Here is a 15,757-nt window from a genome sequence, read left to right on the forward strand (position 1 = left end):
AGCCACCATCTGTGCAGCTCAGGGCAGGCAAAGAATTTTCATTTGACTATTGCTGATTCTTCCTTTTCTGTCATTTCACTTTCTAACACACTGCTGTGAGATGCCTAGGACAAGTGAGCATGTTTCCTGAGCTCACTGCCTCCGTTTATCAGACTCTCAAGAAATTTCCCACTTGCATGTTTCTCTTTTTTGCTTCATGTGAGGAAGCTGCCTATAGAAGTCTCAGTGTGGAGAGAAGGCCAGTGTGGCTTTCTGACATCACCTGAGGAGCAGACAGCAGCAGCTTTTAATCAAAGTAAATCAAGTGCTGCCTGTGAGTAATAGTCATGATGGGATTAAGTTTAAGGGAAATGCTGGTGGAATACACCATTACACTTAGGAAACTACTCCATTTTTGCAACATTATTCAGTAAAGTTACATCCCCAGACAGCACTGTTCACTTAGATTGAAAGCTTCCCTCTACTGATTCTTCAGATGATGTCATAAGGGATCTTTTAAGTAAAGGATAGAACGTATATACTGATGAGATGGACACAATTAAAGCCTGTTGGAAAATGGTTACATTTTCCCCCAAAAAATGCTTCAGCCACCTCTGTCAGCTGGTTGAAAAACAGTAAAAATAAGTCTGAAAAAATCATAAAAAATTCTACCAACTCTAGCCACAATTCTGACCAAAAATCAATATACAATTTGACTTACAGTAGGTTGTGGTTAGGCTGCAAAAGTGTTTGCCTGGAATGTTGGAAGCTACAACATCTACGTGGCTAGAGCATAATGTGCTTTACACAGTGTTGTGATCATTTAAAAAGATTATGTCAATTTTAATTTTTTTTAATTGTTTAATTAAAAGTCTTGTTTCTAATAAAGCACCCTCCAAAATTATTTACAGGTTTTATAAATCTTTTTCTCCTTCCTATTAATGTCTATTAGAGCTTTTCAGTTATCTCTCCCTTGCTTACTGACTACATGGGGAAATGAAATAATTGACTATGCACAAAGTGCTGTGAAATCCAGTCTGTTAAAAATACCCTGTAGTCTCTTTTAGTCCTAGTAATTTTAAGGGCTTTTTAAAAACAGTAGTTAGAAATTTGTCGCACAGAAATACAATTTTTAATTGGTGATCTTGTGGCCCAGTAAAATCATATTTTCAGGACTAGTTGGTTTGAAAATTAACAGTGGGGTATTCTCCACTGAAAAATGTATATTTAGGATGCAATATGAGTATAGAAATTGCCCGATGATTCAGATCAATGGATCACCTAGTTCAGAATACGTATATTCTTCACACAAACATTACTGCCACTCATGCTATTTCAACAATCAAGAGGTAGAGATGGGACGGATTATGGATTATGGCATTGTTAATGGAATATAAAACCTTTTAAGCTCTAGTCACATTTGTTCACATTTGTTCCAGGTTGTGGTACCTTAAGGCCATTACCATCTGATGGCTGTTCAGTGTCTGTTTTAACGTGCAATACTGGTCTCAGTCCAGTTCTTAGTGGACAGATATCCACATCACAAAAATACATTCACAGTTGACATCCTTTTCAGTAGACTCAGCAGAGAGTTTCAAGTATGAATGGAAACAGAACAGCATTTTATCCCAGCAAAAGATAGAGGGACATTAGTAAGGTGATGTGGGAAAACTTGTGCTGCCTTCAATGATGCTGTATTTGCTATGTGGACCGAGAACTACTCCAGCACCATTCATGAGTACTAAATTTATCCAAACATTCTTAAACAGAACGGGGGGAGAGAAGGGTTACGTGCGGATACTCACATGCTCTCACTAAAGAGTAGGTGAGATAAAATATATATTGATATGCTTGCTTTAAGTTATACATCTGTTTTTTTTAAAATTGAGCCACAATACTGTTGGGACAAATGTTGTAACATGTCACTCTTTAGGCCCAATAAATTTAGTGATGTCCCTGTTAAAAAGTCATTTGGATATTTTAGGGTCAGTTCAGCACATTTCAGGTATAAAGAAAGACAAATATTTTTAACTGATAACTAGATTATCCCTATAAATTTATCAAAGCCAACAGATTATCCCTATAAATTTACTCAAGCCAACAGTGCCATGATGTTGTGATGATTTAACTTACTGACCATCAGTGAGAAAGAACAGTAGCTTTTGATGAGATGGGATTCAATCTCATGTAGCAGCCTGAGTCACCTCATTACTGCTAACCTTCTACATTACATAAACCCAAATCCTTATACTATATGAGATTTAAAGGAAGGATATACATGCAGTCCAGGCTATACATCTGAAACTTATTTACAATATATTTTTGGCAGAATGCCACCTATCTCAACTCATAATACATTATTTTATTTGGTTTCAGTGCAGTTATAGTGCATGCAGACTTCTAGTTGGAAAATAAAATCTGTAGATAAATGTACGTAGATGTTCAACTTCTTGCCATAAAATGGCTGCAGTTTCTGACCTAGGTACATGTTTCCCCAAGTTCAGGAAGGATAATAAGCAACTGCAAAGACACTAACTCCCTTAACATGGTTAAACTTATCAGTGGTTTTGCTGTCAGGTTTGCATGAAATCAAATTAATGCAAATTAACACACTGTTTTAGTCCAATTTTAGGTTGGACTTTTGTTATGCACTATTTTGCACTAGGTTATAATAATAAACCAGCCCCGAGGAGAGGTATTATTGAGAGAAGAGAGCTTTCATGAAGTTATTTGGTTATCAAAGATGGGAAACTGAGGCCGGGTGCTGCAGCATGACCCCAGGCCACAAGAGGGCATGCAGGAAGCAGCTGGCCCTGCTACGAATAGTCCTACAGAAAGAATACAATATGGATGGAATCAATAGTCTATAAATATTAGTATAGACTCTAATAGAGAATTATTGCCTTCCTATAGTTTATCCATCCTAAAGAGTTTTATATTAGGCACATCATTCTTCATTAAATTTTACAGGATGGTGCAAAAATCCTGTAGAAGGGTTATCACTTTTTTTGTTGAATTCTGTAGGACTTTTTGGTAAGCATTTTGTCTGGGCTTCTAGTCTCACAAGTGTTGGTGGAAAAGCCTTCCCCACTGCCATTCCTTTTAGCTAGAAAAACTTTCCTGTATCTTTCTGTCTCATTTTAGAGCATATTTTTCCTTGGTATGCTTTTTCCTCTCATTCTCTCACCTGCTATTTATTTAAATCTGTGATTGTACTATTTAATTCGCTAGAGGGTTGACATACCATTTACTGGAAAGATCCTATATTAAATAGGGCCCTGATCCCGCAAAATATTTGATATAATATTTAGTATTTGTAATAATTCTTTTTATTGCAGTAACACTTAGCTATCATGGTCAGGGTCTGATTGTGCTAGGCTCTGTACAAACACATAACAGAAAAATGGTCCTTGCACCATAGAGGTTACGGTCAATTAATGTAACTGATATAGACAGCACTATGCATCTCTCCTTTCACTGACTTCACTGAGACCTGTGCAGGTGTAGGGACTTGCCCACTGGAAGCTTTTACAGCATAATAATGTTGTATTGTACTCTATGAGTAGATTTCCATACTGTACTCTTATTCATGGTAACTTTTTAAAAATAACAAAGCAGAATCAATTCACTAGTTTTCTTTTTATTGTACTAGTTTTTATCCTGTTTTGCATGGTAGGTAAAGCTTTGACATTCCTTCTGCTGCAACCACCAAGCCCCAAACTTCCTCCACACAGCACCATCCGCAGAACTGCCATTGATCTGATTGGGCGAGGTTTTACAGTATGGGAGCCTTACATGGATGTCTCCGCTGTATTAATGGGCCTTTTGGAGCTCTGTGCTGATGCTGAGAAGCAACTTGCAAAGTATGTATTTAATCCAATAATTTTTTGGGGGTGTGTATGTGTATGTTATGTTCTGCTTTGATGCACCTGTTAACACACATGAAAATACAGATATGACCACTGTATTTAACTAGGGGAGGAAGCCCCCTTGTGTTTGAGCAATTTGAAATCTGGCATTTGTACCAACACCACCAAAATTATAATTACTGGTATACAAGAGTTGACTTGGTTTTGTAGTCTCTCTTGTCTCTGGTTGTAATCTCAGGCCTCAAAATTTAGGTTGACATACTTACAACACTCGTGGGTGTGAAAAAGAACATCCCTGAGCCCCATTGCTAGGCCAGCCGAACACCTGCTGTAGATGCAGCTAAGTCAACAGAAAAATGCTTCTATTGATCTAGCTACCATCACTCGAGGGAGTTCCTACCGCAAAGGATAATCCCTTTCCATCGCTGTAATCTGCTCTACGCTATGGGTTTATTGGAGGAGAGCTACAGTGCCATGACTGTGGTGCTGTCGTGCCTGTAGTGTAGATATAGCCTCAGAAGGGGAAAGGCCTAGTCACATAGGGTATGTCTATACTGCAATTAGACACCCGCTGACTTGGGTTCACAGGGCTGAGGCTGCGGGGTTGTTTAACTGCTGTGTAGACTTCCTGGCTAGGGCTGGAGCCCGGGCTCTAGGATCCTGCAAGATGGGAACGGCCCATTGCCCTGGCTGCAGCCGGAGCTCAGAAGGCTACTCCACAATTAAACAGCTCCTTAGCCTGAGCCCCATGGGCAGGACTCAGCTGGCACAGGCCAGCCACAGGTGTCTAATTGCAGTGTTAGACCCATAGACTAGAAGGATCTCTTTAGTGACACTATTTACACTTATGTAGTCTGTTACCATCTTGGGCATGAACCCTTTCCTGGAGTCTGTAGTTGGCAAACATTTTTCAGGATGTGCTTTGAGGTACAAAGTTTTTAACCTATAAGACATTCTCATCAAATTTGAGGGAAAAAATCAGTTACACGTTATCTGTTAGGAAAACAGAGATTTTTCTAAACTCGAAAAGCTAGTATTCTTCAGCAGCTTTTTTTCTCTCCTTTTTTTCAAAAAGCATATTTTTGTTGTGCAGCATTAAATTTATACCATGAACTAATAACTTTTGGGTATTTTGTAAAATACATTTTGGAAAAAGCTATTTATTTTGTTTAGAAATACTGCTTATTACATGTAGGCACAATTATTTTCTGTGACCATCTAGATTTTTTTACTTTCCTCATCTAAACTTAGTGTGAATGGGTAGCATCTAGGTGAATTGTGGATTTAAACATCCCTAAGAAATCATGAACTCAATAGACCACAAACTGTCTCCTGGGTCAATACCCAGCTTGTTAAACTGACCTAGATAGGGATTTATACTATAGACTGTCTTATAGTATACATCTTTTGGTCTGTGTGGCACATAGTCCACTTTCTAAATTGATATTTGCAGTCCATCAGATCAAAAAGAGATTTCTCTTGTAAAACTGCCAATTTGAGGTAAAATTCAAAATAAATATTATCACAATAACATTTTTTAAAATAATAATGTGTGGTGTGTGTGTATGTCCATTGTAAAAAAACACTAAATTTACATCTACACAACAACCCATGTTTAAAACTTTCTCAAAATATGTCTTCAAAACTGGTTTGTAAAATACTGCAAGAATTTCTTTTAGAAACTTGTATTAGTTTTCTTTAAAATAAGTAATTTCTCCTGAAAATATTTTAGTTCAGTCCAATCCTGTAACTTTATTTTAAACTCACAAAACCAATGAAATGGAGCCCAGTTCCTCCGTCCTTCTCTAATCCTCTGGTGTTTGTTTATTGCAGGTACTGTGATGTATGGTGAATTAAATAACTAAGCGTTGTTTCCATAGCTTGAAATCCTGTGATTGTGTTGATATCAGATGGATTTTTTTTTTTTTTTTTTTTTTAAGATTTCATAGGGATTCAGCTGGAACTGGTATAGTGGTGGAAATTTGTTATCGAGGTCCCTCTATTTCTGGTTTGTTCTGGTGAGGACACCTCTCAGGATCAGGCTGATTGAGGCTTGGGGTCCCAGGAAACAGTGGGGGCTGACAGCCATGATGGTAAAGCTTGCTCTAGTAGCCTCCATCGGTCCTTTCATTCTGTTCTTTGTTGTTGTTGTTCTTTTGTACTTTCCCAGAAAATCTCTTTCTTGTAAGGACCCAAAAATGGAGTGGTGGATGGAATAGCCATCCCCTCATTATTTTGTCCACCAATTAGGCCTAGTATCCAACATACCAATTTTGACTTATTAACTTCCGGCTTCTCACCTCCTGGTTCTTAACCAGCATAATTTCAATGCAGTCCTTGAATCATATCAACTTGGCTTTTTTGTCTAGCCTAATTCAGTTACTCTGTATCCCTTTTGTACCTTTTCCCACCAACTTTTGTTAGTGTAGGTTACTGTAACATCTTATTAACTTTTACCTACTTTTTACAGTTGAGCTCATGGTTCAGGTAAATTTATAGGCCCAATTGTCATGACAGGTCCCCCAGTGAAGAACTAAAAGAGCACTATGACCAGAAGCCAAGGAGATGGACCTCTCACAGTAAAGGCATGGGAATGGTGTGGGATGCAGACTAATCCTTTGTATTTGAGATCCCAGCTGCTGTTCTGCCTCATCCGTGCCTGAAGCCTACACAGAGGAGGTTTTGGCCTTGGCAGATTATGGGGGCAGGGGAGCCTAAAATCATTGGGCAGGATCTGTGGCAGCTGCCACTACATTTAAATGACCCAATGTACTGCCTAACATTGTCTAATCAAAGGATAAGGGGCAGGATTGTGTCATTGCTTAGACTCTGCAGCAGCAGATTCTGCTCAGTGGTCCCAATATTTCTACCAGCCCATGCAGATACAGCCTACTTGCTTCCAGGGTGCATCTGCTAGGTGAATGAAAGGTTAGTAGAAGAGAGTGTGAGGAGACAAGGTCTATGTGGTAAGCTAGGACAAGCCCTGGGAGAGTGTTTATCAACAAGGAGGCAATTTTGAAATGAATCCTGAATGAATGACAAGCCAGTTGAGCTGTTTGACGATGGAGGTATGTGGTTGGGCATGTCTGTACGTGTGAGAATGCAGACAGCCACATTTTGTTAGATCTAGGGTACTGGAGCTTAGGGAAGCCTTATAAAAAGTACTGTAGTTGAAGGAAGGAATCAGGATGTCAGTGGAGGTGGCTGTGATGGTTCTCTGGGTATGCAGGACTGTACCTCTGCCTCCAGTTGTGAGGGAGTCTTGCTTGTGGTAGCTGGGTGCTAGCTCCCTAACACCACCAGCCTTTCAGCCACTCAAGCCACTCTCCTCCAGACTATGCCAGCCCTGTGTTTGCCTTGCAGGTTAGTAAGAGGTGCACCTCAGTCCCTGAGTCCTCTTGAAGCATTCCCCTGTGATATCCAACCACGGACACTGGCTACTCACAGAAGTCCCAGGTCCTCTTACCAGTTTTACCTTAAACCGCCGCCCCTCTATAATACACAGCACTTGTAATGAAACAAAAGAAGGTTTATTTAAGAAAGAATAGAGATTACACAAGAAGCAAGAGAGAGTGAAGGAAACAAATGGTTACAATACAAAATAAAATAATAAAATGTGAACTAGGGCCTACACTTTATTACGTGACCTTCTTATCTTATAAAGTAGGTTTCCCCCCCAAAGTTCAGTCTGTTGGAGAGCTGGCTGGCTTCACGGGAACCAAGATCTAATCTTTAATGAAAAACACCTCTGCTCAGTAAGATCCAGAGTGCTTCTCCCCACTCTGATTATACTGAAACAGTCTTTTGTCTTTATTCATATCCAGGGCGATCCCTGTCTGTTATAATGCTCCTTTTTTACGTCCAAGTGGTTCGATTGTTTGCAGTTGTCTTTGATAGTTTTCCATTGACTCTTCTGTGATGGGGCAATGATAGGCAGTTGAACCTTGCATTACATCACTGGCTAACCAGGGATAGGTGGCTACTCCCTCCTGTAGAACTAGGCAGTCACTGAGTAAGATCACTCCCTGGTGATTCCTTTTAACTTAAAAACCATGTGAGCATAAACTTCAACATAGTTACATTATTCTTTAACTATTACCCATAGACATAACATGCCATGATTATAAGCACTTATAAGTTGCAAGCTTCCAATAGAGACCTTACATGTTAACCTTAATTGACAAATACTCTAAGCAATGTATTTGATGTAGTGAGTTGTTTGCAAAGAATTGTTTGCTAAGGGGCCTATGTGTCACAGTGGTATAAGATGAGTATAGCAATGTGGGGAATGCATGAGGAGGTGAGAGATTCTGAATCTAAGATAAAGACAAAATTATGGACGGTGAAGACAAATCGAAGGTCTGAATCAAGGAAGGAATTTGGAGATGGAGCTATTATTTATTTGTTTGCAGTAGTACTCACAATGTGTTGGATGCTATAAAAAAGATAAAATAATGCATGCTGAAAAGACAAAGCAGTGAGAATGGGTAGAGGAAAGAGTTACAACCAACAAAGAAAATAAATAGTGATTGCTCAAACACTGATACTGTAAAGTTTTAATAACACAGTGTGTGTGTGAGTTATGAAAAATACAAAGATTATCCCGAATTACCCCCAGCTAATCTTCTGTAGCAATCACGTTAGAAGTGGGTCATCCAAAGGGATTTAAAGGAGGAGAGGGTCAGCTCATGGAGATGAACTAAATACAGGGATGCTACAGTGGAGATCATGGAGATGTTTGTGGGAGAAGTGAGCATAATGTATAACAAGGCTAGAGTAATTGGCAGAGCAGAAGGGACAGAATTGTTATGAAAAGAGGAAAGGGCAAAAATTGGAGAGGGGAAGAAATATTCAGGGCCTTGAAGTCAAGGATAAAAATCTTGATGCAATGGAAGAAGTGAAGAGGGTGGAGGCATTCAGAGTGGAAGTGGGGCCTTGGTCTTATTGACTGGCAAGAAAGATGAGTTTGATGACATCATTTTATGGGCAGGTTGGGTTCTGGTTCATATAATCATATGTCTTCTCCAGTACAACTAAAATCTCAATTCCTTGAAATAGACATAAGACATCAATATACTATTATGGTAAAATATATTCTAATATTTCACAACTTAAACTATAGTTTATAGAATTTATCTGTCTCCTGCAACTCCGACTTATTATCTAGTAAGTGCATCTCCAGGTCTTACTATTAGCACGTAGAGATTTAAATACTACAGAATTTGTCGATTTGATGTGACACCTTTTGCCTTATGTCCTCTTGGAGCAACTGCGATTAAGTAGAATCGGAATTCCTGACTACTTCAGGTTAACACTTAGGATCCAATCCTGCTAAATGCATTTAAGTAACATTACTCACATGAGTAGGAGCCTTCATCTGTATTTAGGATTCCCTGGCTTAGACAAAATGCTTGGAATCTGTGTTGATGAGTGCAGTATATAAACCTAGATAGAGGACGGAAAAAAGCTTGTGGCATCTGCTCACATATAATGTCTCTCCTCTCATAATGACAGGTTTCAGAGTAACAGCCGTGTTAGTCTGTATTCGTAAAAAGAAAAAAGAAAAGGAGTACTTGTGGCACCTTAGAGACTAACCAGTTTATTTGAGCATGAGCTTTCGTGAGCTACAGCTCACTTCATCATCCGATGAAGTGAGCTGTAGCTCACGAAAGCTCATGCTCAAATAAACTGGTTAGTCTCTAAGGTGCCACAAGTACTCCTTTTCTTTTGTCTCTCCTCTGTCCGCTCTCTCCTCCCCCTTAGTCTACACACCATTGTAGTGTACATATACAACATCCTTTCATTTGAGATTCTGAGTTGCTCAAGTTTTTTTTTTTAATATGTGTAGTTTGTGCAGGGTTGTTTCAATGATCACAGGCCAGATTCTACTATTTTTACTTGCACTGAGTAGTCCCTTACTATTTGAATCATCCCATTTGAAATAATTATGATAAAATATATAACTATGAAATGACTCATGAAATAAGGGTGGCCGAATCTGGACCTCTGTGCTTGTGGGATGGGAAATTAGGTGCTTGTAAAATTTGATGTGCCTTTTTTAATCTGTGTGTATGTATATGTGTGTGCGTGCACGTATTTATTGATTGATTGATTGATTGATTGATTGATTGTTGAAGCATAATTTCAGTAATATTTTGTTACCCAGAGGCCTTTGTATCATAAATATCAATTCTCATATGAATAATCTTTATTCTTTCTAGTAATCTGATATCAATGTGACTACTTGCACAATTAAGGATTTTGCAGAAATGGGCCTTTTTTTTTCTTTTTTTTTCTTTTTTTTATTGTTAGTGTTTGTTGTTGTAAAATTAATTATTTTGTCTGAGATTTATCCTAAATATTTTTCACAATAGATATTATATTAAAATGTTTCTGTATCTCCTATATTTTTTCTTTATTTAGTTAAGTTTTATCAGATAATGCAAACTGTGTTATACAAAATGAACATGGAAAAAGAGAAACACTATAGTATATTTATAATTAATTAATTAAATTACAGTTGATACAACAAGCAGCCAGAGTGGTCTGTTTGTGTATTAGATATAACTAAATTGTTATATTTCATATTGTCTGTGCTCTTTCCTGTCTAAAAACAAAATAATAATAATTAATAATTAATAATACTGTATAATATTAGTGGCTATATGTCAGGTGCTTATTGAGATAAGATTAGTTTCCATTCATAGCTACATGAGTCCTGTGAAGTAAATAAATAAACCCCGAACTGCAACACACAAAATATCAGCTTCCTACTCTGGGAGAATTATGTAAATATTCAGTTTATCCTCTAAATGGTATCTAGAATATTTTCAGAAGTGTCTGTATTGTAGTTCTTTTGCAGCTACAAATTAAGGTTTTAGTATTTATTTGATACAAAAAAATCAATGTTAAAAGAAATATAACTGCAAATGACAGATCTAATTATATGCTTTTTCACTACTTGGAATAAAAACAATTAAAAAATTATTTTATATTTTTAATGTATTGAAAGTTTAAACTTCAACTGTTCAGTATTTCAAATTTCTACTTATAAGGTGTGTTTCAGTAAAGTGTGTGGACCAGATCTACAGCTGGCATACACAGGCATAGCTCCATGTACTTCAATGGAGCTTTGCTGATTTGCACCAAATGAGGATCTGGTCCTTTGGACCTTTGATCAGCATTCCCAGAATTACCAGTTTTTAGGTTACAAGTTGTAAATAGGTTTCAGAGTAGCAGCTATGTTAGTCTGTATCCACAAAAAGAAAAGGAGTACTCGTGGCACCTTAGAGACTAACAAATTTATTTGAGCATAAGCTTTCGTGAGCTACAGCTCACTTCATCGGATGCATGTAAATACTAACTTGTATTTTTTAATATACATTTTATATTGAATGGAACAATTTCACACAAAAATATAGGCCTTTATCCTTGCGAATACAGTACTTTAACATTCAGCCTTAAGTGCTAAATGGTAAACTAGACTAACAATTGGGGAAAAAATTCACTACTACAAAAAGAATGTACAGTATTTTGAACTTTGCACTTTGGCTAGCTAAGGATTTAAACTGAAAGGAACATTCTGAAATTGAAAATACAAATGTCATAGATGAGTCAGCATCGTGTTACCATCCTAATTTAAGAATTAATCTTACCATACTGTTGCTCATAAGAAATACAAGTGCAGGTCTTCTCTTCAGTAATTGGTTTTTTCTATCATATTGCTGATACCATAAAGGTTTCTGGATATATTTTAAAGCATGTGAGAGATGAGTACTGAAAAAACATTAATAAATGATTTAATGCATGCGTTGTCTGCGCAGTGCCTTGAAATTGCAGTATACTGTTTAACTGATGAGTTGGTATTTATATATATTGTGAGATTATAAATTTTTGATCATCATAAATAATACCGTATATATATCTTCAGATCACATGTCTAAATGTTAACAAAAAATTAAAATGATGAACAAATTTGCCACAATATTTTAAAGTGATTAGTTGGTTTAACATTTAATTCTAATAAGTCCATTATTTGCAAAAATCTAATGACAGTTGTTCATCTAGCTGTATAGTGCACTATATCTTAGTAATTTACCAAAAGAGAAAAAAGATTTTTTTTAAAAAAATTCTGATGATACTATAAACCCTACAAAATAAAAAATGCACAGTATTTCAGTTAGATATTTTAAAGGTGCTCTTAATCTGTTTTTGTTAAATAATTGATTATTTAACCAGTAGAAATAACATTCCTAGAATATTAAACACCACTGTATACTTTCTCAAGCCATGTTCTTTATTATCAAAATTGAATTCATTCTTGTGTTACATTTTATATTTCACCTGAAGTTCTGCAAGATTGCTGCAGTATCAGTGGCTTATAATTGTGAACTATTAAGAAAACGTGGACAATAATGAACTCTGCAGGTTGCCTTGCTTCTAAAATGCATCCAGTCATCATTCTGTGTCTGTCTTCAGATGACTAACCTCTTTCTGCATTGTTTACAGATAAATATTGATAGTTTATTATATTGCAGATTTTTAGACATCGGCCAAACAAAATGTAAAGAGTGAGTGGGTTTGTAACGTTTAACGTGGAAAAATATGTGAATAAGATGAATAATTGTTGTCTGAACTTAGTTTGATTTTTAGAAGATAAAAGTGTAAAATATTTTATGCCCTTTGGCATGGTTTTAAAAATATTCAGGTAAGGTATACTGTATTTAAATGTAGACTTTATATAAACTGAGCAAGTACAGTTATTCAGAAAGTAATTTTAGTCTTGCTGTTACATCCTTAGCTGTCATAAAGATTAGTATGGCTCTCTATACACAGAGCACAGAATAAATGAATGTATCAGCATGTAGCCTTGAGGAGCCCAATGCAATTTTCATCATGATAAATTGCATAATAAGCGAGAAAGTGTTTGCTTATTAATCCATAACAAGATTTAGATTGAAAACGGCCTGTTACATCCATGACAGGTACAGTACTGACTTCAGAAGGACTAAGATGGAAAGAAATGTAGTAACAATGTGTACAGGGGGTTAAGTACGCATCTTACCCTCCTGGTGCCCTGCTGAGCTGCCCCTTTTTGTGCCTGATTTACCGTGTACACAATAACAGTGCACAGCTGCCTTGCTTCTGTCTGTGATGTTAAGCACACTTTTTGAAGGAGCTTTTATGTCAAGCTTGTGCTGTTAAAAAAAATTCACTTCACATTTATTGACAAAGAAAAAAAACACATGCAGTGTTTGTCTTCTTTGTTGCGCTGCATAAAAATACATTTCTGAGCTGAGATGTGCTGCAGAGTTTTGGATAACTCCTCCACCCCTCTAGTCCAGCCCCTCCCCCACCCCACCCGCAAACATACATACACACACTAAAGAATACACTGTTTTAGCCATGCTGAGTGGAACTGCTCACTCATGAGGATTAAGAGTATTTTTCTAGCATTAAATTAGGCTTTGATTTCCTACAGGCATAGAGGACTGTAGGGATCATTGCTGTCCATAATTTTTCTTCTTTGAATTAAAAAACGCAGTTTAATTTGGATTACTTTGTAATGTTTTATCAACATTTAAGAACAAATTGTATTTTCTCCAACGTGTGTATGTATAAACGGTACAAATAATTAAGTAGTACCTTTTTAGTTTTAGTTTAACATGATTAGAGGAATTTTTTTGTTCTATGGTGAAAATGCAGCATAAATTAAAGGGCTTGAATAGTTTGCAAATATAGGGCAATAGTTTTAGAATGTAACCTTTGTAGTTTATAGTTTGGGATTTTAAAAAAGGAAGAACATGAGCTAGAAAATAGAGAAAGCTTCTAAAGATGATTGGATGACTTTCTGTATATTTGGGCTACAAAAATACCTTTTAAACCTGGAAGTCGCAAGGGATCTGTCACCATTTCAATTATAAGCTTAGTTTTTTAAACCTTTAAATTCTCATTAAGCTGAAATTCAGACTAAAGATAGAGACATAGAATTATAAAATAGGAAGTACTGTGCTCCATCAGTAGTCAGCTCCATCAGTACTCATGCAATTCTGCATTCATGGGCAGTTGATCAGTGGGATATGCCCAGGTTCTCAACAGCCCTGAGGAAGGCAAAACAGTCCCAATGTCCATGCTGTTATGCCATGTCGGAATGTTCATTCCTGACTCTTTATTTTGCCATCAGATCAGCCCTGTTCATGTAAGCAAGAGACTGCTTTTAAAAATACTTTTTTTTACAATGTTGCAGAAATATAGCCCCACCCTTTCCCCCCCGGTTTCCTCCCGCTCTTTTGCTTCATGGTGTCAGTCTGGCGGCGTAAGCCACAGTGACAGAAAATGGCTGTGTGTTGGCTTTTCCCTCAATCCCTTTTGTACAGCAGCATTTCATCCTCTGCAAAGTATCTATCTGACCTAACAGCCACAGAAGGAAAGGGGCACAAAAGAAGCCACATGCGTCATCCTTAGAACAGAGAAAGATCCAGAGCAAAATCACATCCCTGGAATTTCTCTCGCAGAAGGTTACTAGACTGGTCATGGTTTCATCACTAATAAAGGGTTGGAGGAGAACATGGTTTAAATGTTCCTCTGTGTTACTGTCTGAGTGGGATCCATGGGTTTCGGGATTTGCTTTCCCCCTTGGTCACTCTTTTTATACAGAAATATGGAACAAAATAAACACATTTTTTATACTGAAATTTCATGTTTTTAATCCTGTGCAGTTGACTAGGCTGCTTTAGAAATAATAATGGTAAACAACTGCACTGTTGAAGTTTGATAGCTGGCTATTAGATAGGGGCCTAGAGTAGTCTTCCGGGGGCATGCATCAATCTCAAAGAACTCGAGCAAATGGCTCAGAATAGGACTCACTGGTGGTCTCTGACAAGATCAGCGTGTGACAGGTTTGAGAGGGATCAACGAAATCATCTCCAGTCTGCACGAAAGGCGCCACAAAGCTGCTTCATCAAACATCATAGATACAGGCTTCCCATGCCCTCAGTGCAGCTGACTCTGTGCATCAGGGTTCGGACTTCAGAGTCATATGCATAGCCACAGATGAGAATTGCAACAATATCGTCATCATCATCAGTGATGGACTACCAGTGTTAGATAGCGACCAAACGAATTATTCATGCTGATGTAAAAACACAGTAATCAAACTTTGCGTCTGACTTCACCTTACAAAAGCCAAAAAATTGAGTTATGGTTCTCTTCTGCTAATCCTCTTTCCCCTAACCCATCTGCCTCTTCTGTGTTACCCTAAAGTCTCTCTCTCCCTCTCATTCTGTCCTCCTTCCTGTTACCTCCAAGTGCACTGTAGTCCTGAACATCCATATTGTAACACAGCAGATCATTCTTTGCTTCTTTTTCTTTTGCAGAGCTGAGCTCCCCAAAGCTGCAAAAAGTTAACTGGAAATTAAAGTAAATTAAAGCTCCCAATAACTGGATACTTGGTCATTTTTTTAATGTAGATCTCATCCTCTCAGATGGAGGAAATGCCCATGTAAAATCTGTGTGTGTTCAGGAAGGCTCCATGTTCCCATGGGAAAGCACTGAAGCATCTTTATTTTTAGTTTTTAAAAGCCTCTTCCTCCCGTGACCCAAAATTGAGATGCTTCATCCCCACCTCCTGCCCCAGGATTTCACATCCTAAAAATCCTATCTTTTTGCTCTGAGTAGGTGATTTTCTTCTCCCTCCTGTGAGGTGAGGCCTCCACTTTCTCTTTGCCCCCCCCCCCCCCCTTAGCTACTAATGTGTGTTGAGCCAATAAAACTTCATCCTCCATCATAGTACCTTCCTTTATACACAGCCTTTTCACTTTCCTTCCCAGGTTCCTCAGGACCTGGAGGGAACCCTTCAGTGTTCTTTCTCACCCTTGGGAGTGGGAATGTTGTATTCTTGAGTTCCTCTC

The 15,757-nt window shown here is 37.6% G+C and overlaps 1 protein-coding gene across 2 annotated transcripts in view; it reads left to right on the forward strand.

Annotated features, from left to right (window-relative positions):
• The window catches only part of WDR7 (WD repeat domain 7), a 346,874-nt gene that overhangs the window by 250,535 nt on the left and 80,582 nt on the right, over positions 1–15,757 (forward strand). For both annotated transcript variants that reach the window (XM_074952395.1, XM_074952396.1), the window contains one exon: positions 3,656–3,842. In XM_074952395.1, coding sequence (XP_074808496.1) covers positions 3,656–3,842 — 187 coding nt within the window. The remainder of the gene's footprint in view (positions 1–3,655; positions 3,843–15,757) is intronic.

The sequence above is a fragment of the Natator depressus genome, chromosome 5 (assembly GCF_965152275.1).
Source record: "Natator depressus isolate rNatDep1 chromosome 5, rNatDep2.hap1, whole genome shotgun sequence".
Taxonomy (NCBI): Eukaryota; Metazoa; Chordata; order Testudines; family Cheloniidae; genus Natator; species Natator depressus.